Source organism: Strix uralensis, chromosome 3 (genome assembly GCF_047716275.1).
Source record: "Strix uralensis isolate ZFMK-TIS-50842 chromosome 3, bStrUra1, whole genome shotgun sequence".
NCBI lineage: Eukaryota > Metazoa > Chordata > Aves > Strigiformes > Strigidae > Strix > Strix uralensis.
In genome coordinates, this window is record NC_133974.1 from 79,127,927 (window position 1) to 79,155,224 (window position 27,298).

General features: G+C 37.8%; 1 protein-coding gene across 3 annotated transcripts in view; it reads right to left on the reverse strand.

Moving 5' to 3' along the window:
• Positions 1–27,298, reverse strand: part of PDE10A (phosphodiesterase 10A) — a 382,017-nt gene that overhangs the window by 88,589 nt on the left and 266,130 nt on the right. For all 3 annotated transcript variants that reach the window (XM_074863004.1, XM_074863003.1, XM_074863002.1), the window contains exon 2: positions 20,837–20,965. In XM_074863004.1, coding sequence (XP_074719105.1) covers positions 20,837–20,965 — 129 coding nt within the window. The remainder of the gene's footprint in view (positions 1–20,836; positions 20,966–27,298) is intronic.

The following is a 27,298-nucleotide window of genomic DNA, read 5'->3' on the forward strand; positions in this document are numbered from 1 at the left end:
AAAAATGTGTGCATTTCCAAAAACAATCCTAGCTAGAGACTAAAATTTTTACAAAGACACTTTAGAAATGAAATGAGTCTGTTACATTTCAGCTTTGGCTTAAGAGAAATATGACCTACATGGCTAAAGAAAATTTATTCCTGTGAATATCTAGTACAAAAGATTGCTGTAAAATAAAAAGCTATGGCTGAATGCTGTAAAGGGGTGGATGCACCCCACTGTGCAGTAAAAAGTAGAAAATAATAGCTGGCTTTCCAGTGGAAAGACTTGGCAGTCAGCCATGCGGTGCAGCCTGGGTTCTGTCCCCAAAGACACATTCACATTGGCAACATATTGGGAGGTTGTTTAGAGTCTAAAGATTAAGAGGAATAATCTTTCAATTTAATCTATCACTTGGTCAATGCTAGTCATAACCATATTGTACATAATTTCTTCCAAAGAAAACAGCACAACAAACACTCAAAAAGAATTATTTTAATGACAGAATCCTGTGTTGTTCTGCTAAACATCATTTTGTAATTACCAAAACAAGCAAAAAATTCTGATTAAATGCTTCGGTTCTGTTTTAAAAAAAATTATCAGTCACTAGACCTATTTCTTGTTCCATATATCATTTAGTGATAGTGTCCTTTCATTTGACATACAAAAGGATTTCCCATAACCTTAAAACAAGTATATAACTGCAAGCATTCTTTTAGAAACTCTAAGTTGTCTGTTTAAGTTAACAGCTAATATAAATACTCCTTATTACTGGAATTGCAACTTGTGTTCTAGAAATTATGTTTTCTTTAAGCCCAAAGAAATCCAGGCTCTGTAGCATCCTACCTGATCAATCTTGTAATAGCTGGAAATGAAAATCAGCAAGAAAATTAAAACCAACAAGAATTATTCCAAATTTGTTGGAATGTATGAGGTGTTAATTAGTTGGAAGGGATGAGTCTCTCAGCCCACCATCAGCAACACATTATACAAGTTACTCCTTTTTCTAGTTCAAGTGTATCTACTTGCCTTGGTTTTGTCCATTTCTTATCTGTCTTACGCTACCCCAAAGGGCTCCAGTTTCAGTACATAAGGGATTCCTTCAAGAAACCACTAGATAAAACTGCTTCATATACCTATCTTTACTGGGAACATAGCCAAGGATGTTTACAAAAAGCATGAGTGGGATAAGCAGGTAAGCTGTTTTCTAAGCTTCTCTACTGACAGAGCAGCTCAGTTTGTCATGTATTATGCCACAACGTCTTTGAAACATTAATCTTCAGAGCAGTAATTTTTCTAGTAAATGCTAAAAGTAGTAGTGGAAAATTTATAAGATTCTGATTCTGTACAAGGACTCAATAAGGTAAGGATTTATAAACAAGCTAGGAGGGTTCTTCAGGTACGAGTTCAGTATGAAAGGCAAGAGTAAAAGAAATTGTCAGTACAGAAGCATTAACACAACTATTCTTCACATACTTTTTGGCCAAAGTACAGAGACTTCATCTTCAGATGTGTTTTAGGAGCAAAACAACAAGACCCTTTGTATCATCAACTCAAAGAAAAGCATCATTGTTCAGCATGTATTCTCCTGCCACATTTCAATTGGCTATAAGGAATTCCAGATACTTTTTCTCTGAAATAAATACACTTTTCTAGTAGCATTCATGAAACAAAATGGAGCTGTGTGATTGTTTTCCTGTCTATATGGATGCCAGTATTTGGAACACAACATATACTTTGTGCAACCACTAAAAGAAAAATTTCTGAGGATTAAAGAGGTCAAATGAAAAAAAAAATTTAAATATGATCTCTCTTGCAACTAATTAGAGGTATTTTCAAAACAGAGGTCAGACTGAGATAACAGGATTACTTGGAAGGTCAGAACAGAAATTCAATAATGTTCTCTAGATTTCTAACCTGTTTCCTCAAGGAAACACAAGAGTTATCAAAAGACAGTTTTCATTGATTCCTCCCTCCAGGTTTGGATCCCTGATATGTTCTGAAAACATTTTCAAAAACCAGAGTGACTTCTGATGCAAAAATCCTGAAAGAGGCCCTCAGAATATGGAGAAACACCTGTCCTCCTTTTACTTGATTCTTTTTATGAAAATGTGTGTCCTTCTCACTTACTGTGGTAATGGTTTTCCTTAACCTTTTGCGAAGTACAGATGAAGCCTCAAAGATATGAAAACAGTAATGACAGGAGCCCTTAATAAAGCTATTTTTTCTAAGAGGTAGAGTCAGAACTCACCAAAGCTCTATTAAATTAAGCTTGCTATCAGTCAGAAAGGTCCTGACTGCCCAGCTCTCAGACAAATCTCATCTAACTGCTGTACAAAAAAAAGGCTTCAGACAAGTGTCTCCGTTTCTGCACTCTTTAAGAAAATGCATCTTCAGAAAGAGCAGTGAAAGGAAGATGATAAGGGATTTGGACATATCAAGAGAGGAAGAACCTTGAAACCAAGGGAAATTGTTCCATCACTGTGACATGTAAAAAGAAATGGAAGACCTTAAAATGAAAACCTACTAAAAATTGTATATCTTCCAATAATCTTAGAACTACACAAACATATTAATATACATATTTAAAAAAATTACAAGCCTAGGGAGATAGAGGAAATCAAGGAATTTAATGGGCTTTATTCTGCCCATTTATCAAAAGGCAAATAAGATACAAATACAAACAAGCTGATGCTGACCTAAGCAGGTGATTTCAATGCCTGAAGTGAATCACAGAATCACCTAGGTTGGAAGAGGCCTTGAAGATCATCTAGTCCAACTATTAACCCAACACTGACAGTTCCCAACTACACCATATCCCTCAGCGCTATGTCAACCCGACTCTTAAACACCTCCAGGGATGCGACTCCACCTCTGCCCTGGGCAGCCCATTCCAACACCCAACAACCCGTTCTGTAAAGAAATGCTTCCTAATATCCAGTCTAAACCTTTCCTGGTGCAACTTGAGGCAATTACCTCTTCTCCCATCGCTTGTTACTTGGTTCAAGAGACTCATCCCCAGCTCTCTGCAACCTCCTTTCAGGTAGTTGTAGAGGTCGATGAGGTCTCCCCTCAGTCTCCTCTTCTCCAGACTAAACAACCCCAGTTCCCTCAGCCGCTCCTCGTACGACATGTGCTCCAGACCCTTCACCAGCTTCGTTGCCCTTCTCTGGACACACTCGAGTAATTCAATGTCCGTTTTCTAGTGAGGGGCCCAAAACTGAACACAGTAATCGAGGTGCGGCCTCACCAGTGCCGAGTACAGGGGTAAGATCACTTCCCTGTCCCTGCTGGCCACGCTATTGCTGATACAAGCCAGAATACCATTGGCTTTCTTGGCCACCTGGGCACACTGCTGGCTCCTGTTCAGCCGGCTGTCAATCAACACCCCCAGGTCCCTCTCTGACTGGCAGCTCTCCAGCCACTCCTCCCCAAGCCTGTAGCGCTGCTGGGGGTTGTTGTGGCCGAAGTGCAGCACCCGGCATTTGGCCTTATTGAAGCTCATACAGTTGGCCTTAGCCCATCGCTCCAGCCTGTCCAGGTCTCTCTGCAGAGCCTCCCTACCCTCGAGCAGATCAACACTCCCACCCAACTTGGTGTCATCTGCAAACTTACTGAGGGTGCACTCGATCCCCTCGTCCAGATCATCAATAAAGATGTTAAACAGGAGTGGCCCCAAAACCGAGCCCTGGGGGACACCACTCGTGACCGGCCGCCAACCGGATTTAACTCCGTTCACCACCACTCTTTGGGCCCGGCCATCCAGCCAGTTTTTTACCCAGCAAAGAGTTTGTCCATCCAAGCCACGAGCAGCCAGTTTTGCCAGGAGAATGCTGTGGGGAATGGTGTCAAAGGCCTTACTGAAGTCAAGGTAGACAACATCCACAGCCTTTCCCTCATCCAATAAGGAGGTCGCCCTGTCATAGAAGGAGATCATGTTCGTCAGGCAGGACCTGCCTTTCATAAACCCATGCTGACTGGGCCTGATCACCTGGTTGTCCCACATGTGTTGTGAGACGGTACTCACACAATGTGATGCTGCTCCATCAGCTTCCGGGGCACCAAAGTCAAGCTGACAGACCTGTAATTTCCCGGATCATCCTTCCAACCCTTCTTATATACGGGCGTCACATTGGCTGATTTCCAATCTGTCAGGACCTCCCCGGTCAGCCAGGACTGCTGGTAAATGATGGAAAGCGGCTTGGCGAGCACCCCAGCCAGCTCCTTCAGCACCCTCGGTTGTATCCCATCCGGTCCCATAGACTTGTCTGTGTCTATGTGATGCAGTAGGTCACTGACTATCTCCTCCTGGATTGTGGGGGGGTCGTTCTCCCAGTCTCTGTCTTCTGGCTGAGGACGCTGGATTCCCTCAGTACAACCAGTCTTGTTATTAAAGATTGAGGCAAAGAAGGCATTAAGCACCTCAGCCTTTTCCTCATCACTTCTTACCATGTTTCTTCCTGTGTCTAGCAGGGGATGGAGACTCTCCCTGGTCTTTCTTTTGCTGTTGACATACTTATAGAAACATTTCTTGTTATCCTTGATTGCTGAAGCCAGATTAATTTCTAGCTGGGCTTTAGACCTCCTGATTTCTGCCCTGCATAGCCTCACAGCACCTTTGTAATCATTGTGAGTTGCTAGCCCCTTCTTCCAAAGGCTGTAAACTCTCCTTTTCTTCCTGAGTTGCTGCCAAACCTCCTTGTTCAGCCAGGGTGGCCTTCTCTGCTGCTGGCTTCTCTTATAGCACCTGGGGACCGCCTGCTCCTGTGTCATTAAGACTTCCTTCTTAAAGAGTGCCCAGCCTTCCTGGACCCCTATACCCTTCAGGACCATCTCCCAAGGGATTCTGTCAGTCAAGTGCCTAAACAAGACAAAGTCAGCCCTTTGGATGTCCAGGATGTCAGTTCTGCTGCCCCTTCTCCTGGCCTCTCTAAGAATAGAGAGCTCTTATTTCATGATCGCTGTGCCCTAGTTGGCCTCCAACCACCACATCATCCACCAGTCCTTCTCTGTTCACAAAGAGGAGGTCCAGCAGGGCACCTTCTCTGGTCGGTTCACGCACCAGCTGTGTCAGGAAGTTATCTGCCACACATTCCAGGAATCTCCGGGAGTGGTCCCACTCTGCTGTGTTGTATTTCCAGCAGATGCCTGGGAAGTTAAAGTCTCCCACAAGAACAAGGACGAGTGATTGTGAGATTTCTCCTAAGTGCCTACAGAATTTTTCATCCACCTCTCTGTCCTGGTTGGGTGGCCTGTGGTAGACTCCTGCTACAACATCTGCCCTGTTGGCCTTCTCCCTGATTCTAACGCAAAGACACTCCACCCTGTCTTCACTACACTTGTGCTCGAAGCAATCATAACAGTCCCTAACATACAGTGCCAACCCCCACCTCTCCTTCCTTGTCTATCCCTTCTAAAGAGCTTGTAGCCATCAACTGGTGCACTCCAGTCATGGGAGACATCCCACCATGTTTCTGTAATAGCCACTACATCATTTTCCTGCTGCATCATGGCTTCAAGCTCCTCCTGTTTGTTACCCACGCTGTGTGCATTGCTATACATGCACTTCAGATGGGCTGATGTCTCCAGCACCTTTTTGCATTTAGAAGTCCTAAGTCCAGCCTGATCTTTCACAGGTGCTACCACAGTTACTGATCCGTCAATATCTCTTTCATCTTTGTTGTGCTGCATGTCTCCATCCCTTGCCCCCACTGAGATGGCAGGGTGAGGGTCGTCACTGGCACAACAGCCCACAAACTCTGGTAATCTACCAGTTTATGTCTGGGAGTTCCAGTTTTCTCCCCTTCCCCTTCAAATCTAGTTTAAAGGTCTCTCAATGAGACCAGCTAACTCCTGCCCCAATATCCTTTTCCCCCTCTGGGACAGGTGCATCCCATCTGATGCCAAAAGGTCTGGCATCCTGTATAATAACCTGTGATTGAAAAATCCAAAGCCCTGATGGTAACACCAGTCTCGGAGAAGATCTACATAGAGGCAATCACTCAGAAAAAGTCAATCATTTCTTAACAGTCTGTAGAAGAGAGAGCTCTTCAAAAACTCAACTAAGAAATTCTGGAGTTGATAAAAGTTCCAGTGAAAATATTTTACCATTTGAAATAAGCTGCCACTGTACATTTTAAGATGCATCACAGAAGTACAGAAAAACAAGTATAATAAATCAAGTACTAAGATACATTTATCCAAGATTTTATGCACGTTATTAAGAATGAAGTTAAATCAAATAGATTCTCTCCCCTTAACTACAGATTTACAAGAAGAAAAAAAGAAGAAAAGAAAAAAGTTGAACTTCTAACATGACATTTATTCCTGAGGATTCTCTGTGTATACCTTTGCTTCCTTTATTGCTCCTGTTCAAAAAAAAAAATGGGCTCTGCTAAAATCAGAAACCTGCCCAATGCATATTTCAGCTAATCCCAGAAGCACTTCTAGATTCTATCAGCACTTCTAGATTCTTAGAAGTGCTCCAGAAGCACCTCCAGATAATTAGCTGATGGACAGCTATATAAACTAACAAATTACAAGTTCAGAGTGATGACAACTCATCCACATCTGTGAACAGGAACCACCATAGGCATTGTCACACTTCAAAGAAAACATTCAAATAACATACAGCATACAGAAAAAAAAAAAAAACATAGGTTTGGTTAGTTTTTTCCAAATATGTTTAAAAGCATCTTATTTATGTCCCTATATCAGCAGGCCAATCTTGGTAGTGCTTAAATAAATCTGTCTGTTAGGAAACACAGTTGTAGTATGCATTCCAAAATTTGAGTTTATCAATTCTCAAATCATAAAGTCTTATTTGTAAAATAAAAAACTGTCATCATGGGCCAGTAGTCCATTCATCAGTACTCAGCTCTGAAATGGTCAATAAAAGATGCTGGACTGGACCTTGTCCAACAATAATATTTCTGAGATCTCCTATGTTTTAGTGACTCTCCAATACTGCTCTGTACCACCTATTGTGAATGGAAACGTCAAACATTTTGAAGAGTCTAAATTGTTTTCAGACCTGCACAAACCATGTTATTCATAATTTGGTATTTGTTATTAATCAGTGCAACCGAGAGTTTTTGATGAAAAAAAAAAAAAACAGAACTTGAGAAAAGACTTGTAATACCCTTTTCCTATATTATATGTTGCCATTTTCACTGTACTTGGTGTATACAGTTGGCTGCCACAATAAGTACCCCAAACATTCAAATATATCAGAGATTTACTGTCACTGATGACTACTTATAAGCAAAGCCTTCTGAGGAACACAAGCATTTTAGCAGAGTGGAGAATAACAGTTATTGTTCTGTAAAAACATTTTGGACCAGAGAACAGTCAGAAAGGGCAATTTGGTAATAGTGCACTCCTGTAAAAACACACTATCACTTGTAGAACTAAAATTTTGCTTAAGAAAAGTAACAGGCAATAGGGAAAATTCAGAATTCAGATTATTCCTGAAGCATATTTATATGATATGATATGCCATGAAATATATACATGATGGTAAGCCAGCAGGTGTCACAATGACATAGCTTCCTAGGTTATACAATGCAAAAAGAGCACATTCAGTAATTTAAAACTTCAGATGAAGTAACCTCCTCCTGTCCTAAAGAAGCATTCACTGCATGGGTCATGACAAGTCTGATTCAAAAAGGTGGGTCACTGTGTAGTTACTAGCTTTAAAAGTTGTTTTGATAAACCTCCACAAGTGTTCTACAGTAAATCTAAAATCACTGTCCAGCAAGTCCCCAGAAATAAACATCTCTCTATTGCTATACAAACACTTGATGCACTGCATGAAAATATTTCTGAGTGTTCACAATGAACCCACTTAAACTGAACTAGTATAATCATAACAAGTCTGTTGTCACTTCCCCACCCCAGTCACCAAAATCTAATGTCACTGTTACACCCAATTACTATAAATCCTTCAAAAACTCACACACATTCCTCCTCCCACACCTACTATTGAATTGTGTCTTATTAATTTCCTAACCCTTGTTCCTCATCAACACAATCATCTCTTTCCCTTTCACTCCCCATACTTATTTAATGACAAATGAAATTACACTGTAGCACTGTAGCACTTCAGGGTGAAGACCAAGGACCCTGTAAAAGACATCTCTTCTGTTAGCCGAACAACACAAAACATTCTAGCTTTGCATTTAAAAAAAATATAGGAAAGTTACTTTATTGCTAAGTGTTACTCAACAATTTCAACTGGATTAACTTTTTCTGCCAGCCAAAGATTCACAATCATCCCTTATGGGTATCACTGCATAATGCAGGTTGGAAGAAAGAATAAAATAACTTAGCTCAGTACTGCAGCTAAGCAACACAAGACTGGATAAGGTGCTGTCTCCAAAGGGTTTGAAAGATGTCTTGGTGTTACAACTGAAAAGACCTCTTGCAGCTTATCTAAAAAGATCTGTTAATGATGTGTTATAATATAAAAACACAATTTCTCTTTCAGCATATTCAAATGTGTTATTAAGACAACTTGATTCACAATTCAAACAATGGATAGTATATAAATCCCAGAGAGGCAGCAGAAGTGTAATGATAGAGAAGAATGGCTCTAGTCTGCTAAAGTAAAAGTCCATCTACTTGAGTTCACTATGACAATGGCTAGTAATACCTCATCATGGAAAAAGTAAGAAGAAATTATGTTATATGAAAAGGAGAGAGAGTGCAGACTATAGATGCATGGAGTATACTTACTCCAGTATGTCCTCAGAGCAATCAGATGCTTATGAATTTTCTCAGCTGGAGGCTGCATCAGGATCATTGTATGTAACAGCTCTTGATGAAGTATTTCTTCCTTGGAATGTGTCTAATCACTTTTTGAACCCATTTACATTTTTAACATCTAAAATATCTTATGCTAATGAGTTCACAATTTAGGCATGGGTTGTGTGAAAAGGGACGTCCTGTTGTTTCGAATCTGTAGCCAAATTCATTTTGCGGGGTGCCCTTCAGTTCTTCTGCCATGAAAAAGGTAAATCTCTCAACTGTCTTCATCATGACAGTCATAATTATAAAACTTCTGCTACAATCCAGGTCTTTTGCAGAATGAAGAATTCCCCTCTGTTTGGTATCAGCACCACAGAAGTCATAACAGTGTAAAGATAACAAGCAAGGCAGGCTTTATAAAGAGGTAATGGTGTTATCAGAAGTGGGGATCTCTGTGGCTGAATTGAATGCATTAGCCAGTGCAAAAAATTCAGACCTTGCTAACCTCCCTCCACTACAACAAGCCCCCTACAAAAGAACATAAGATCTATGGATACTAAACAAGCATCCTCAAATGTCATATATATAGTTCAACGGATGTAAATGTCTTCAGGGAATTTATAAAGAACAGAAACTCAGCACTACTGATGAGAAAAGATTATTCTTTAAATAACTAATTCTTTTTTAGCTTTTCAGTCCTGATATTTAAGGAAGACAAGTCCTTCAAATAAAATTTATACCTGTTATTGACTCAACACCAGTTGACAGCAGTTTTATAACCCATTATAATTTCCCCCAAAACCTCCTTACACCCGAGCTTTAAGTGTTCCACAGGAAAAAAAAGATCCATCCCTCTCAGATCCAGAGGAGATTACAGTCTACAAACTCCTCCTGTTCCATAATCAATAGTCACTCATTTTGCTCAAATTGTCTAAATGATTAAAAAAATAAACATAATTAAACTTAGTGTGCTGTTATCCAAGTACATTCTCCATTGACAAAGTCAGGTTAAGTGGTTCCTCCAATCCTCACATGCTGCTAGTCAAACAGTTCATCTGACACCCTCAGCTGTGCTGACAGAACTGTTAGCTTGTCACATATTAGATCAGCAAAAAGATCTACATTAAAAAAACCCTTCCCTTCTTTCTTGTTTTTTGGACTTTCAGAAATACAGATTATAGACTTTTACATATCTGTTGTTCATCTTTGCTCTTCTATGTATCCTAAGAAGGTGACATTACATGTAGAGAACTTCAAACTAATCACAAATTTCCACAATGACTCAATGATGTTTCCTGTTTGGTTGTATTTAGCTGAACTATCTATCTGTTGCTAGAGCTCTAACAGCCGATTTTTCCACTATATTCCCAGCATCTCTCCTTGAGCTGCATTAGCTAATTCAGGCTAGGCCTAAAGTAACAGAGGAAATAGGGCTGGAGACTGGGCTTGAACATCACTAGTACCTGAATAACTGTTTGCAGCCACAGCATGGTTTGGACCTTGCCAATTTGCACTTTCCCAAAACATTTGGGCTCAGATGAGAGGACTAACACCTGCCCAGGATGATTCCAGGAAGTAGTTTGGATGCAACATCCCATTTGGGAGAGAAGAAAAAGTAATTTAGCTTTGTAGATGTGATGTGCCATGCAACTTGGCCTCAGAGTCAAAGATCGGTCAAAACTGATTTTTATCTGATACCTTATTCTTCAATTACTCAGCTTTATGAGATTCTTTTGAGCCTCTATACATCTGGTTTTAATTTTCAGTATGCCTGAAACTTTATCATCCTAGTATGCATCCATTTTTCCAGAGAGATTATGAAAGTAAAAATCCCTCTCAAACTACTGATGACCTCTATAGTGAAGACTGTCTAGGCATTTCTATAGTTTACTTCCCACTTTTTAGCAACTTAATAATCTATAGAAGGACTTTTTCTCTAATCCTTATATCTTTGAATATTATTGAAGAAAGTTCATCTCAAAGCTTTGTTGTTTTGTTTGGGCTTTTTTTTTTAATTATTATCTGAAACTTGAGTACACATTTTGAACTACATAATTTCCATTGACATTCTTAATAGCTTCAAAGTATTTGAGAAATATTTGTGACATAAGTCTTCCTTCAACAAAAGTCTATGGCAGCTAAACAGAGGTAGCAATATTTGTTTATGTGCAATACATGTCTCCCTCCTTTAACATACTTAAATAGGTATCATCACCTGAAACAATAAGTTAGGGAATGTATAGCAGTAAACCTATGGGGATGAAGTCATGCTTAGGCCTTCATCTTGCTGAATGAAGAGGAAATGTAATTTAACATGCATTCATAAAACATAAAAAAAAAAAAGCTTATTATAGTCTAGTAGATAGTTAACTGTCAGGATTTATTTCCCTATGCATAGTATGAAGAAGTCATTTTTGGACAAAGCTACCTCTTCAAAGCACTTGACCTACCAATGACCAGTAGGACAAATAAAGTGACTATGACTCACCATGAAAAGTACAGTCTTTGAATCAGCTGCATGAAATCTGATAGACAAGCAGAGGACAACTAGTCTAAAACTCCATCTAATCATAGATACTCTGAAGGATAAAGTAACTGAATTAGCATCACCATTAGCTAAATCACTATAGGATGACACACAAAATTGATAGTCTTCTGTGGTGGTTTAGGCCCTGCCAGGGTCTGAGACCACGCAGCCGCTGCCCCTCCCCCACAAAGGGAGTGAAATACAAAGCCCCAGGGCTGAGATAAGGAGAGGTTTAATACAACAGTGCAACAGCGACAAAACAAACAACAACAATAACAGTAATAACAATGAACAGAGCAAGATATCTACCGATACAGCAGTGAGAGCAGAGAGATGGCATAATACACGCGTTGACCGATTCTCCTGCGCTCCCACGCTTGGGCGCCAGGAGGTGACATCAGCATGGTATGGAATAACCCGGCTAGAGCTTCCCACCCACTGCTGGGGAAACTTAACCCTATCCTAGCTAAACCAGGACATCTTCATTAAGCCCATACTATGAATATACTTGTATCTGTGCTCTTCTTTTCTGTCTATACAATCTGAATTCAAGGTCTTAAGATAACAGAGCAGTTTCAGAAGTAAACTTGCTGAAAATCTTCAGTAATAGCCAATGTGAGGTTAAGACAAATACCATTATTCACTTTCAGCCACAAAAACATGAAGTCCTCCAGTATGGTGTTATCATTTATATCCAACTAGCCATCTCCACAGTAAAAGATGAATTTTCACTCATCCTCAGAGCTTCCTGTACTTCATGGCAGATAAGAGATGGAAGAATTTTAACACCTATATTATATATGGACAAGATATGAACAACTTTGCTGAATTGAGTTTTCACTACTGGCATACAGAATATCTGTGAATAAATATGTTACTCATCCTTTATTTGTGCACATGTAGTGTAACAGACTTTTAAACTATGATCACATACTGTGTTTTCACCAAGATGCAAGTCTCATTTAATGGACAGAACAAGCAATGCTAACATATATTTATTTTACATTTGTCTTTTTACCCTTATTGGTCAATGTTTGATTACAGGCCTTGTCTAGGCCAACACTTCCCAAGTTAATACTTTCATACTTGAATTTAAAAGCTGCTGTCCCATAAAATTTAATGACTATTCCATTGTTCTTATTTATTGCTTTCTCAGCTTACAGACCATGGGAATATCCCTACTCCATTTTAATGCAGGTAATTCAGGTTAGCTTACATCACAATAAATAATCATTATTAAAAAGTATTTGCTACATGGGTATACAGTTTCCACACATGATCAGAAGAGAGCTTCTTCATCAATTAATGAGATGATTTTTTTTTTTTTTTTTTTTTTTTAAGTTTTCCTTGCTTGATTTTTACTCTAAAATCAAAGATCCCAGGTACAGGAGGGAAACAATCTGAAAACAAAGAGCAGCAGGGCCAGTCAACATTGAGGAGTACTGTCTTCCATAGGAGGGAAACTGTTTTGTATTCCATACAATACTAATGAATCTGTTGTTGCAATACTATTTCTCTTACACTGCCCAAACTTTACAGAAGACATTGATAACCTGCAAAGGTTCAAAATGTAAACTGATGGGAAACAATAACAAAACTGGGAAACCTGTTTCTCAGTCAGATACCAAAAGAAGCTCCATGCCCTAATTTACTTGAAAGAGTGAGAAATGACAAAAATCACAGTCTGTTTACTTTCTAATATAGCTAGCAGATACAGGCAGAAAATGCTTCAGTGAAGCAAGGCTTATAAGTTACGGAGAAGCAGTATTTTTGAGTAGACAGAAAAAAAACCCAGAAAAATTCTTAATTCAAGCCTAATAAAGACAGAGAAAACATCAGTTTAAGTACATGTTGAGAACAATTGCTCTAGATGTAATGTGATTAACATAATTAGTACAAGAGGGAACTCGGACCAAGCAGTGACGTCTACTTCCTAAGGCCAAACATCTCATCATTAAAGGATTACCCTCTGCAAATCTCTGACCATCTAAACAATTCTAAAAATGCAGGAGAGCTCCAGAAAAACAGAAAAATCACCTCCTTCACCTGACACACTCAAAAAAATTTCAGACAACAAACTCTCACATACTTCACCAAATTACAATAAAACAATCCAAATCATATTCAACTAATGTACCAGGCTTACTTTTGCAGTTGTTTAGAGTTTACTAGTGATAGCCATTCAAATAACAAAGAATAAAATCAGTAACTGCTTAACATCAAGACACATACTGAACAAAATGCATCATCACCACTCAAGACCTCAGTATTACCTACCAAGAGGCCACTACTCAATACTTCTGAACTATCCGTACATAAAAACAGCTCCTGATCTATCTGACCTATATATCCTTTCCACTAATATTTTTTTCTGCCCAAAGAAACAGCCTGACAACACAACAGAGAGAAACATTTTCACTAACTCCTCCTCAATATTTTCACAGCAAAAATGAACCCATTTCTAAACTGGCTGTTTTCTGATTAACTCAGGGAAAACAATAAAAAACCCACTGAACTGGACACACAGGAAAGAAACAATTTCACCTTGGACAATTATACAGGCTCTTTCAGGAAATGACGCAGCAATAAAAAAAAAATTTAAAAGCAATAGCACAATACAACAGTCTCCCCAGAAATCAGCTCCAAAATTATTCCAGCAATCTGTAAACTGCTCGATACAAAAGTCTAACAATCAGTTTTATCTCTGCAGAAGTAAGGTCTATACCAAATACAGGGAGGAACAGGGTCTATGCAGTCAAGCCCCCAGATATTATTACAACATTTCTGAGAAAAACATTCACAATAAAAAGAACTTCCATCAGTCTGAATAATATCCCAGAAAAGTAGCACCTGTCAGTATTATAACAGTTACATTGGTTGAGACCAGAAAGACCACCTAACCCAACATCTTGTCTCCAACTGGCCATCAACAGGCCCTGAAAGAAAAGTAAGAACAGGGCAAGTAATTATACCACTTGTACCGGGGAGAATGGGACTGGAGGATTCATCCTTTCTGCCTTATTTTGAGAAAAAAAAAACTCCAAGAAAGGCATCAAAATATATAAATAGCAGGGTTTGGTAATAAAAAGCATTAAGAGCTATTACTGTGGTGCCAATGGTGCAAGTCATGCATTTACCCAAATCATTCCCACGTTCACTCCTGCTTTTTGGCAAGTATTTGTTGCCTGCTTGGATATCACAAACATAAGCACAGCAGGGCTGCATCAGAATGAAACAGCATGTCTGCAGCATCAATGAAATATTAAGACAGCCTAATTATAAATCAAGGAGGTCATTAACATGCTGCCATATCAGTTCTTCTTGGCTAGGTTGAGAAGATACCAGAATTGCAGCAAGCTGCAGAGTATCACAACCGTGATAGTCTGCAGCTGCTGAGTATCCTTCATCTGCAGTGCTGCAACGACTACCCTATGCTACAGTTAGTGTGGAAATGCACAATCCTTAAAACCTAACAAATCAATTATAGCCTCCATTTTTTTTCTTTTTAATTCTGGCAGAAAGATGACATATATTTAGCATACATATACTCTTTCTGCTTACATTTATCTTTTCATATATTTTATCCCTGCTTATGGAAAAGCATGTTAGACATCTTTTCACATATTTAACAACCTTAGCTAAAGTGCAAATACCATTCCTCTATACAGAAATATTTAAAAACAGAAATTAATTACCTATTTAAATGAGTAAATAAAGGAATAACTATGATTTATTGGAGAAATGTGTACTTCAGTATTGCTTAACAATAAATACACAAGTACAGACTTGCTCCCTAAATAAAGCCAGACATCAACATCTCTCCAAAACTACTTTCTCTCTCACAGGACAGTAGCAAACTTTAAAGCACAATATGCTGTTATCTTAATATCAGAAACAGCAGCACCAAAACAGAAACAATTTTCAGACTATTTTGGATCACAGAACTGTTTTTTCTACATTTTAATGATGCAGTTTAGCACAATTTTTCTTTAGCTTTAAAGGACTAGTAAATAAATTCTTTCTCTGTAGATAGTCTCAAAGACTGGGTATGACAAGGTCTTTTGCCACAGATCCCATTCCTCGAATCCCTTCTCTAGTACAGAAAAATGAAAAAAAAGACTTCCTTGTCTAAAGACCACAGAAGGTATCAGGCTTAAACAGACTAGCTTAGGTACCAGAACCATTTCAGCCACTGAAACCTTCAGCTCAGCACAAACTATAAGGTAAGAAAAAGAAATGCCTTTACCTAACTTGCACAGAGCTCTATCCTTTCTATGCTCAATTAGCTCATTGAAAGCTGTCATAGGTATTGCTAAAGCATATACAGACAGTATACTGGGAAGACCTAAAGGAACATGTGGGTGAGGGATTTTACACAGATGTCTTTCCTCATGAAACCTACTCAATTTTCTACCAAAGGGAAGCTACGGTGATCGTCCAAATGATTAGAATTGGTGTATCCAGAGATGGCTGCCTCCAGTCCTTTGCCAAACTTAAAGGCATCCAAATGTGCACCAAATGTGGTTGCCATCTTCACCCACTTCTAGGGCACATAGTAGAAAGGAAGGGGAAAAGGGTGAAAAGCGAAATGGCTGAGCTAATAAAAAAAAAAAAAAAAAAGGACAGAATCAGGGCTTAATCTGAATTCTGAACCCACACACAGTTGTCATATTTGTTTCACAAGAAACAACACAAGAATGAGATATGCCATGAGAAAATCATGCATTTAAATGACTAATGAAGAACTACATTTTATACTGCAGTCAGCCAGGCTGCTTACAGTAATTACAAAAAAGTAGCAATGAATACACTCTGATTTATTTTGTAATGATAAATAAAAAAGAAGAAAAAGTACTTTGAATGTTCACAAATGTCCTTTAACTGAAACAACCAAATACACTCATTTAATCATTTGCATCATATTAGCAACAGCATATCTACTGGATAGCATTTATTTAACACCGACATGAAATTAATGGATACAGGAAAGCACAACAGGAAAAATCAACAGTCCATGAAATAACGTAAGTAAAATTACTTTAAAAGTCATTTCATGTGTCTGTTTAAACAACTCATGTAAGGAAACATCACAAAATGCTAAATTGCTTAATATTTTGGTCACATTACATAATACATTCTCTTCTTGCTGGAATGTACTTCAGGTTACAGCATAGTATTACATTATGAAGTCTGTAAATGGAAATACTAGTATTAGGATGGCAATACCTTGGAATTATCCTAAGACAATCAATCCTATTATTTTTCAAAGCCCAAAAAAATATTATGTGATCTCTTCTTGAGGACTATACATCCCGAATAAACATTACAGCAATATCACGCTAACATTATATTAAGCAATTAATTTTCTAATTTCTTATCTGTTTATTCAAACAGGTCAATTATGAAATTTGGGGTTCCTGTAAATGCAGTAAGTCCACTGCACTTAACAGACAATAAGTTCTGATTGTGTACAATCAGTGTTATATTGATACTGAATGTACTATTCTATATACAATTTTCCATTTAAATACAATTTTAAAAAAAAATAGGAATTACTTAACAACAGCATTTGTACGGTAGCAAAGGACCTTAAGTTCCTGCTATACATAGCTTTACATGGTTTTGGCAAATACTGCTGGAAGAAAATAATGTATAAAGCTGTTGATGTGTCCAGATTCAGCAGTAATTAAGCACATGATCATGCACTTTGATGAACATGACGGCTATCCCCTTAGGGAAGTGGTAACTTTGCTCCCACGGAGCAAGAGGTCATATAGGCAGCTTTTCATGTAGAAATTCTGTGTCCTTTCTTCCTATACAAACACGCTGTTAAAAAATTAGGAAAGACACCTGTGAAATTCAGTATCAGCAGTGTAAAAGATGTGCATCTGGCTTATAATCAATGTGCTTAGCCTCTTCTTATTGTTGTGGTGGTAAAGCTTCAAATAATATAATTAAGGTATTATATAGAGTTCGTAAATATTTTTCTGAGAAATTTGTTGAGAGATGAGGATCTATTCCATAATTGTATGGCTCTTGCTACAATCATCTGTTACTTTTGTTTGAACGATATGGAAGAGGACAAATGGAAGACATCTTGTGAGTTCTGTGAGTATTATATCTAGGCATCTGGAAAAGAAAAGATCTCCTTCTGGCAGATTAACTCTTGAAGTCCATTGAAAAAATCTCATTCTATCAAGATGCACCTTTAATGAATCTTTAAAGCAAGATCATGTATTTTATTGGTATAACTTACACCAGCACCTCAAGTAAGATTAGATATATAAGCAAAGGCACTTTTTACTGTGTTTATATGAAGATGTTTTTCTGATCTATAAACTTCATAAAACATCCCATGGGGCCATAATGCATAAAGTACAGACCATACCTCAGACTACAAGTAGTAGGCTTAATCTGTAAACAAGTTTCTTCCATAGCTAATATGTAAACAACTTTGAAGAACAGTTAAAATGAACCCAGAAATATCTAATCACTTTCTTTAATCAAGACACCCTCCTACTTGTTGAAATTTTGCTTGCAAAAAACAATCAAAAATACTTTGCATGACAAGCAGTCCTGTTTGTGCTCCAATTTCATTCAGAGTCCTGCCTAATTCAGCCATGATCTGGATACGAAAAATTTAATACTCAAGTTTTAGTTTATAACAGAGTTGTTTGAAAATACCATGTGCAACAATACAAGGCCTGGCTATGTGTTGAGCATGTATTTAATCGACAGGTAATAGCCAGGGTTCAAAAAGTTGCAGTGAATACCCAAATGCCAGTATGAGTAGCATTCCTTCCCAGTGCTATCTTTGCAGATTTTCTCCAATATACTAAAAAAAAAAAAAATAATAATAATCTTACAATCCCAGGTAGATCACCATCAACCTGTCATGAACGACTTTCAATCTAACATTTACTGTGATAGATAAATCTTTTATCTGGTACACATTGATGACAAAACTCATGATATTTTGGGATATAGTTATACCTTAAACACTGCAGTACTTACTGATTGACTCCCTTTTTAACACTTTGGGTTTTAAAAAACCCAAAATCCATCTAAAGTAACTAATTCAGTGAATCTCAGTCACAGATAAATTTTGGTTCATTTAAGTCCAAATCACACATTTTAATTCATGTTCATGCTAATGAAATTCTGATAAACTACCCTGGCTGCAGACCCACTGACTTTTGGCTGAAGAGTACACACAGCTGGATGCCTGCAAATCAGGCAGGACACAATTTCTGCATATAGGTTAATGACTGTTCTGCGTCACCAACGTATAAGAGTACGGACACTAAGCCAGAGATCTCAAAAGAGCATTTCGCCTGTCTGGCAACTTTCTAATAAAAACAAAGCTTATTTTTCTGTCTGTATCACATTACGTGATGTGAACTTTTGTAAAGCAGACTACACTAAAGCAAGAGGGACAAAGGGAAAATTATACCCCTGTTGATGTAAAGTGACTTAGGCTACATAGTCACTTTAAGTCACCACAGATCCACGTTGATACCAAAAGAATCATTTCCATCTTCTCCTCATTTCTCACTTCCACCATTATTACTCAGGCAGTGAGATTTGTACATACATAACATGAACTGAGTAAATAACCTAGCAAGTTTCTTTCCTAAAGATGTTGCATTCTGAAAAATTAAGATGTTTTCTTATCAGGGACATTTTATATGGCTATAGCCTTTATCCTTCTAGAAGAAAATCACAGAAAAGGCTAATCAGTATCTGTTCACTCTATAAACAAAATGCATTCAAATTATTCTTTTCGACTTGGCAAGTGTCATTTTAAATCTGGTTCTGCTTATTTTCATCTACAAATCCAGCACTAAGAAAGCCACATCTGCATTAACTGCCTTTAGTGTAATAAATACGCCACCTTAAAGATCACTGTCGGCAAAAGGGAAGTAGCGGGGAAGGCAAAAAGACCTACTTGACAGTAACAGATATAAAGCTGAATGATAATTATAGCATAGCTATTGCTTGACACTTTTAATTCAACAGTTTGGGGAGAGTTAGTCATAAAACAGAAGGATTAAAGTTTAACAATGAACAAATCACACTGTTGCAGCTATTCATGCTAAAACTTCATTAAGACAGTGGTCAGCAGTTACTTTGCTTTTGTAGTTGGCTCCAAAAATTTTATGAGCACTTTCACAGAAATGTATTTTCAAGACACCCCACCCCCCCCCAAAAAAGGGAAACTTTGATCAACTGGTAATAAATTCCATGTAGCAATATAAGATGCTTGAAGCTGAAATGTTATCCAAAGCATTCATTCAGTTTTAGCATCAAGATCCTTGACCCAGACTATAAACTGTATTTCAAACAAGCAATGACTTCTTATAGTGATTTCAAGCACCTCAGAGAAAATAATTTTCACAGGAACATAGCTCTTTAAAATAAGTAGTATTTGTTTCTGGTAACATCAAAGTATTTTTTCTCTTCTGTCTACATAAAGCATTATCATGACTTATTCACTTGATCCATAACACTGTGTTTCTGATTGCATTTGTGGATTATAACAGTAGTTATCCTACAGTGCTCCAGTTATAAACCACAAAGAAAGTAGTAAACAGGTGGTCTATTGCTACATACTTTTCCATTAGGTAACCTTTTTACACCAACAAGAATGTACTGCCACCTTAGTATCAGATATGTAGTCATCACCACCAAAAATCTGGCCTGATATAGCCTTTTCTGTCCCTTGCCCATTTTCTTTTTCTGTAATTCTGCAGAAAACAGTTATCTTCTAGGAAGTAGCAATAGCCCCTGTATTTAAAATGGGAATTACCACCAGAACTTAAACCCCAAGAACCTTGGAAGTCAGACACAGAGAAATGCACACACAGAGTAAAATCAGTGTTTCTTTCCACACCCTCTTGGTCATCTCCTCTTTTGCATTTTAGCTGGTACATTCCAAATCATTGTTAAAGTTGTATGAATTTTATGTTTGCACACAATCTCACAAAATTTAAGATCATTACAAAATTTATGATCATTTTCAACCCAGGCCAACTCATAAGTAACTGCTTTCTGGGTCTAGTAAGTGAGGGTTTATACCTAAAGCAACCCAACAGAAACACCTCCAGAATTCAACACACTGCTTTATAACCTCTGTGTTCATATCTAAAATGACTTAATACATGTTGAAAGCAGGAACTTTTGAGATGGCATATCCAGTATTTTACTGAGGCTTACATCCTGCACATACTGCATAATTTTAATTCAAAACTGACCAATTTTAGATCCAAGAACAACAAATTATGTTCTCAAAACATACAGTAATGTAACAGATATTACAGGTTAGTGGAATAGTCTTTGCAACTCAAAATGGGTAAACTGAACCTTCAAAATGAGTACTAGTGTATTCCAAAATAGGAATGTCAAAAGGCTGAAAATATTTTTAAAAATTGTTAACCTCTTTTGCCTTTCAAAAAATAGTGGAACCTAGACATAAAAATTGTAATAGTCAAGTTTTACCAAAACTAGGTTTCCTTTTTACATCTGAAAATAAGAACTGAGATGTTCAAAGCTAAATATTAATTGCAAATAAAAAGCACTTACCTTCCTGTCTGTTATTTTTCCTTTTTAGCCATTTTTCCACAGTTTCTGCACTTACACTTTCTGACACAAACTCATCCAGTACCTGGGGGTGAAGAGAAAGATAGGCCTTCACTTTTTCATCTGTTAAACCTGAAAGAGAGCATATTAATTGATTACATATTGGTATGAAATTCCTCATATGAAACAATACCTAGATGGCAGTAAGAATCAATATTCTTTTAACACGCCGATTGAATACATGCCTATTTAAATTGTCTTCTCCCAGACAGAACAATATCCAGTCAAAGAAATGAGCTGTCACATAGAAAATAGTAGAAGCAAAGCATATCCATGCAAGACACTGTGTACAAGAAGTCCCCTACAGGAGCACACATAAACATTACCTGGGAGCAATGGCCAGGAAGGAATTTATGACTACGATTATGACTCTAAAATTACTTATTTCCAAGATATGCAAGATGATATATTGATAAAGAAACTGGGTAGAAGGTGACAGAAGAAACCGAACTGGTATTTCTCGTAAAGCATCAAATTCAGTATTCTCATTGCAAGTGGCAGCAAAAGCAACAAAACCTCTCATGCAATACCAAAATCAAGCACGATTTGTAAATACTGGCATTACTTAAGTAACTTTAGAAATATAAACTGCTTTCACATGCATGCTTCCATTGCCTTAGTAATTCAGTCATCAAAATAAAAGTAATTGTAGATAAAAGGCCTTTAAAATATCTGCAACAAAAAGAAAACTCCAGTACACATTTTGGAAAAAGAAACAAAATTCAGAATCTCAGATCCCTGACACAATCATAAATTAATTCCCAAATTCCTAAAATTACAATCTGATTATACTCTTCACAAATCCCCCAAACAAAACCACTGGCTGCAGGGAGGTGACCCCAGGACTGCGGAGGCTTTCCAAGGGAGGGCAGGAGTGAAGCTCACCAGTCCTGAGGGACTAAGATCCAGGCTGCCACAAAGGGAGCAGGCTCCCCCAGTACAAAAGTCTTAATCAGATCTGAGGGGAAGAGGAGTAACAACCGCTGTAATGACTCTAAATATGACTTCTCCTCTTGCGCTGTGTGTATATAAACATAATCAGAAATTCTCCACAGAAAGCAGCCTAGGTACAGCAGAAGAGAAACTCTCCTTCAAACAATGCTGACCTCTTTTGGAGAGTATTCATGCTATAAAATAAGATCAATTTTCCTATTTAATGCTTCACACAGTATCAGAACATGCTGAAAACAGCTAGAACATAATTTAAATGCTAGTCAACAACTGTAACCTTTAAGATGTTTTACAAATGTTTACTATGAAAGCCTTCAGGAAGTAATATCAGAACAAAAACCAACAACTCCCACCTGCAGAGCACCAACCACTCATGCCACTCTCCCTACACTAACTGCACCACATCATTCCCATAAGCCCCCACCAGTCCAAATCTGGTTTAAAATACCCTTTCACTTAATCCACATAGGTGGCAGTTCCTGGTGGGTGTCATAGCCTCAAATAACAACTTTCTCACTTACAGGCAAGAATCTCCAGATTTGGATCACTTGAATTAAGAGAGCTAAGTAAGCAACCTGATTTTCATTAGTAAAGAAGAAAAGGTTCTTCCTAAATCAGCAAGAGCAGGAGATAATCGGGGCAGGGGGGGAAGGGGAGAACAAACAAACAAAATCCCACTACTTTGATTGTTTAACCTTAGGTGATTGTTTGTAAATTTAGATCATAATACATCTACAAAGAAGTACACATGCCACATGAATGAGAATATTTTTCAGCCAACACAGGTATTGCCTCATATACTGAAAAATCAAGACTAATAAATATAATTTTGTACTTTGCTCAACTAAGAAAAATGTAATACCTAGAAAAAGAAAGTCTTTCTAACTTCATAGTAATAGAATTTGAAAAGAAAACATGTGTTTGGAGAATTATTCATAAAGACTATAGCGTTTTTGAAAAATTACCACAGTTAAGCATCAGAAAGGCATCAAAATTAATGTCCTATAAGTTCTAGATAAAAAATGATCAATACAAACTTGTCACAAAATGCCTGCTACTTCCAAGTCATCTTTAGACTGCAAACAAAAAATTTTTGCTTCTTGTAACTGAGAAGTTTGTAAAATTAGCAGCTGAAATTCTACAAGGGTTGATTTGTGTTTTCAGTGAAAATAACCTTAACTTTCTTATGCCTGCAGTTTGTGTTGCTTGACTTCAATGGAAATACTTCCTCAATTCAAACCTTTATGTGTTGTGGTTTTTTGCAATATACACATCAAAATTCAATACAATGTCAATTTGAAATAAGATTTCAAGTCTCCATGTCATGAGTTTAATTTCCATTCCAGATAACCCACAATTTCAGCAACCTCAGGGCGAAAACTCTGCTTTAACCTTATACGGAAGAGTGATTCATGGAGTTGATACAAGAAATCCTACAGCAGTCTATTAAATGACCCTCCTTTATTTCACTAAAGGCATCTGTGCAGATGTGCTTTTTCAATATCAGATTTGTAGATGGGAGCAAGCAGAAAAGGATTTACAACCACATTCGCAGAGTTAAAAGGAGTAACTTAAATTTATTTTTTACACAGATTAAAGCACATTTACCAGTCCTCCTAACTGTTAGTCTACTGTGTCAAGAAATACATGCTACAATCGCATACAAAACACACAACCAAAGCCAGCAAGAACACATTGTAACTTCACAAAATGTAACATTAAGAAATTGTAACGTTAATAGAAAGTGGCCTTTTAGAAGAAGCTTAAAGGTTTGTGGTTTATGCACATTAAGACAAAAGAGTGCTGTAAAGCTTGAAGATAAGAGCATTTTATAGCTGTGCATAAACAATTATGGCTTATATAAAGCCTCCTACATTGTAAGATGTACATAAGATCTTTACATAAGAATACGCATAGGTTCAACGATGGACACACTTACTCTCTTGAACATTCGCATGTTCCTGAAAACTTCTGATACATGAATTTTTCTTAAATATTATCAATCTCTCTACTGAACTGTTGCAGTCTTTTAATTTTGAAGTGTGCAAAAATAAATTATTTGAGAATTCAGGGGCAATGATTAATAACTTTTGAATAAACAGGACAGCAGTACTTACACCCAAACTCAGGAACCAAAAGTTCATTGTGCCAATGAGGTACCAGTTACAGAATTAGAAACAAACAAACAAAACACAAGCCAATGCTGGTTATTAATTTTTCTGTTACTAATGTATTGGTCTTAAGTATTTTGGGCAGCAAACTTTTTTACATGCATTCACATTAGAAATATTTCTCCACCACTCCTTTCCTCTCCCATATTACTATTGGACCTGTAGTCTACTAGAGAGAGTAGACTATGTCTACTATTTCCATAGTGCCCCCTACACAGCAGGGAGCTTCCCATCACCTCCAGTGATGCCAGGACTTCTCTCATTCTTGTTCATCAGTTCTTGCATGAAGCATAAAGTATATACATCAATAGGCTCTAACAAAGGAAAAAGTAGTAGTGCGCACATTTGTAACTGTGTTGGTCTATATGCTTTCTTGCAAATAGCCCAAACAAAAGCTCACCTCTTTTCATGCATTCCCAGAAAGCATTGCGTCTTATATCTGGAACCTGTCTATCCTCCAGCAGAGCTGTGATCAAGAGGGACCACCACTCAAGAGGGCTGAACTCTGGCCAACAGCCTAGCATACAGCAGGCCACAACGTGCAAAAAGACTGGAACTACCCTCATTTCTCTGTGAATCAAAGAAGGAATCTGGCATTCGGATTGAATGTCCATTCAATCCATTTATGCACTGGACTTTGCCTTCCTGATTCATACACATATCCTGTTTAATTAAAAACACACACACACACCCCCAAACCACCTTTCTTCCTTGTATACTTATTTTAAAGTGATAAACCCACATTTCAGTGCTGATACCTTTCTGGAGCAACTTACTATCGCTGTGTTTTATGCACACATTAACTATTTGTTCTGGATTTGTGCTTAAATAATGAAAATTATAATAAAAATATCACACAAAAGGGCACACATGTATAAGATAAGCTCTTCCTTTTTTCATTTCCCTCTGAACAAACTGTAGGCAAAGAAGTGGCTCAGGCTGCCCGCTGCTTGTGCTAGCTCAGCAGCTCCTTGCTTCCTGACCAGCACGCCCACTGAGGTTCTCTGTGCAGATCTCAATTCAAAATGTTCTCTTTGCCCATGCCATCTGCTTTTAAAAGTTTGTTCATATGCATGGAAAACATTAATCAAGGTTGATTTGGTTTCATCTTTTTTCATTTCTTAGCTACCCTTGTCTGAACAGTAAGTGGAAATACAGCTTTTCAATAAAGGCTTGGGCTTATGCAAGTGTTTCTTCTTATTGTGTATCCCATTTATTATAGGCTAGGATGATATAAAATTGGTAAAGCTTGATACAAAGCAGAGGGTGAAAGACAGCCTGTCCCCTAAACACCACCCAAGAGGCAACTCCTTGATCAGCGAAAGGCCTTTTTACTGCCAGAGGGAACAATCTTTCTGGCAGGACATTCATTCTGGGATGTTAGGAGTAGGAAGGGTGAATCAAACGACGGAAGAGACACAGTTGTATTTACTTACAGTACTTCTATAAACTGACATATTGATGCACTCTACCAAATAAACAATAGCCCTGTTTTTCCACTTTGCATATGCCTGAAGCATGAGCTGTTCATCTGATTTGGCATAGCTCATGCCAGTCTATCAAAATTTTGGTTTTGTGGGTGGGGTTTGGTTTTTTTGGTGGTGGCATTTGTGTTGTTTCTTAAGTAACTCATTGGATTTCAGTGGAGCATGTATAAGAGTGTTTGAGAATTTTTTTTTCCCTTCACAAACTATGAGAAATAGTTTCTTTTTCACTGAAATTAATAGCAGAAATATATATAGTTGAAGACAGAATTAGGGGTGGATTTCTTCCCTTATTTTAATATAGAAAATACAAACATTGCTACCAAGTATCACAGTCCAGTAATTTCAACATAAACTAGAAAGCCAAACATTTGTGATAGTCTGGTTCAACAAATAACTATCTTTTCAGTGGTCCTATGATTAATACTTGATTATGAACCACCACAAGAAAATATCTTTTCTTTTTATTTCCACAGTGTACCAGGACTAGAACTTTGACTGTTTTTGTTAGTACTTATAGCAAAAGCCAAATGAAAGCAAATACCCCAGCACCACCACTACCTTCCAATATACCTGTATTTCTGTGTCTCACACAAAGCCAGCATGAGAATTGCAGGCTGCTAGATTTAGTTATTGCCTGGCCTGCTCAAGCCTGGATTCCTCTTTTCATCTACCACTAAAGCTTTCATTTCAACAGCTCCAACTTTTCATTAGTGATAACATCAGGTAGAACCCTAAAAGAGATCAACTAAATTCACAGAGCAATCTCCGACTGTCCAGTGTAAGTAAACCAACAGCTTCAAAAGTCAAAAAGAAAATCTGTAGCACTAAAAAAAATAGTAATTAAGATGAGAGAAGACTAGGGAAATTCCAGTGCAGCTGGGTGTACTATGGAGGCACATAATTTTATAGGTACTGACACAAATATTTTTCAAAAAGCCTTACGTAAGTGAAGACAGTTTCCAAATGAAATGTAGCATAACAGTGGACAGAGCTTAAGGAACAGGAAGATTCATGTAATAAATGCTCATATTCACCCACAGTCCTCATAATGTCTATGTCAGGCTTTAGGAGAGACAGGAACTGTAACACCGTCACAGTCTTATATGCTGATGACTCTTAAGATGCCAGCAAAACACTCTTTGGAAAGTAACTGGATATCAACACTTTAAAAAAAAAAAAAACAACAAAAACAAACAAAACAAACGAACAAACAAACAAAAGGTATAAAACACTGGTACTTTTATCTTAAGGGAGAAACTGCTTTTTGAGCAGGTGTTCCAAAGTATACCAAACTCAGCATCTTAGAAACTCACTTTGCTGGTTTCAATTGTAATGGTACTGCAAGGTAACATTGTAGGTTTGTCTACACCAGTAAACTGAATATATCTAGGGCTGTTCACTGACCTGAACCCAAGCAGCTTATAACCTCCTCCATCCTCAATGTTAAACTCTCTTGAACTCCAACAATGAAGATGAGGGAACACTGGAAAGGGAACAGGCTGGGTGCCTGCTGGGAACCATCCCTGGCCTGACCCTACTCCAGAGGAACACTCAGGACCTGCCTGGGACATCACTAGCTGTTTTTGCCCAATGCACTGTCAGGAACCATTCTAACAATGTAACAGCATAGACAGAAAAAAAAAAAAAATCCAGTACATAAGAATGCTCCTTTGCAATGCTTGTTTACTATCCTAGATATAGCATAGGTAGATTCAAAAATAATCTAAGAAACAAGACCTCCTTCAAACATCAATTATCAACAATTAGTCCTTGCCTTTGAGTCAGTCTCCAACAGC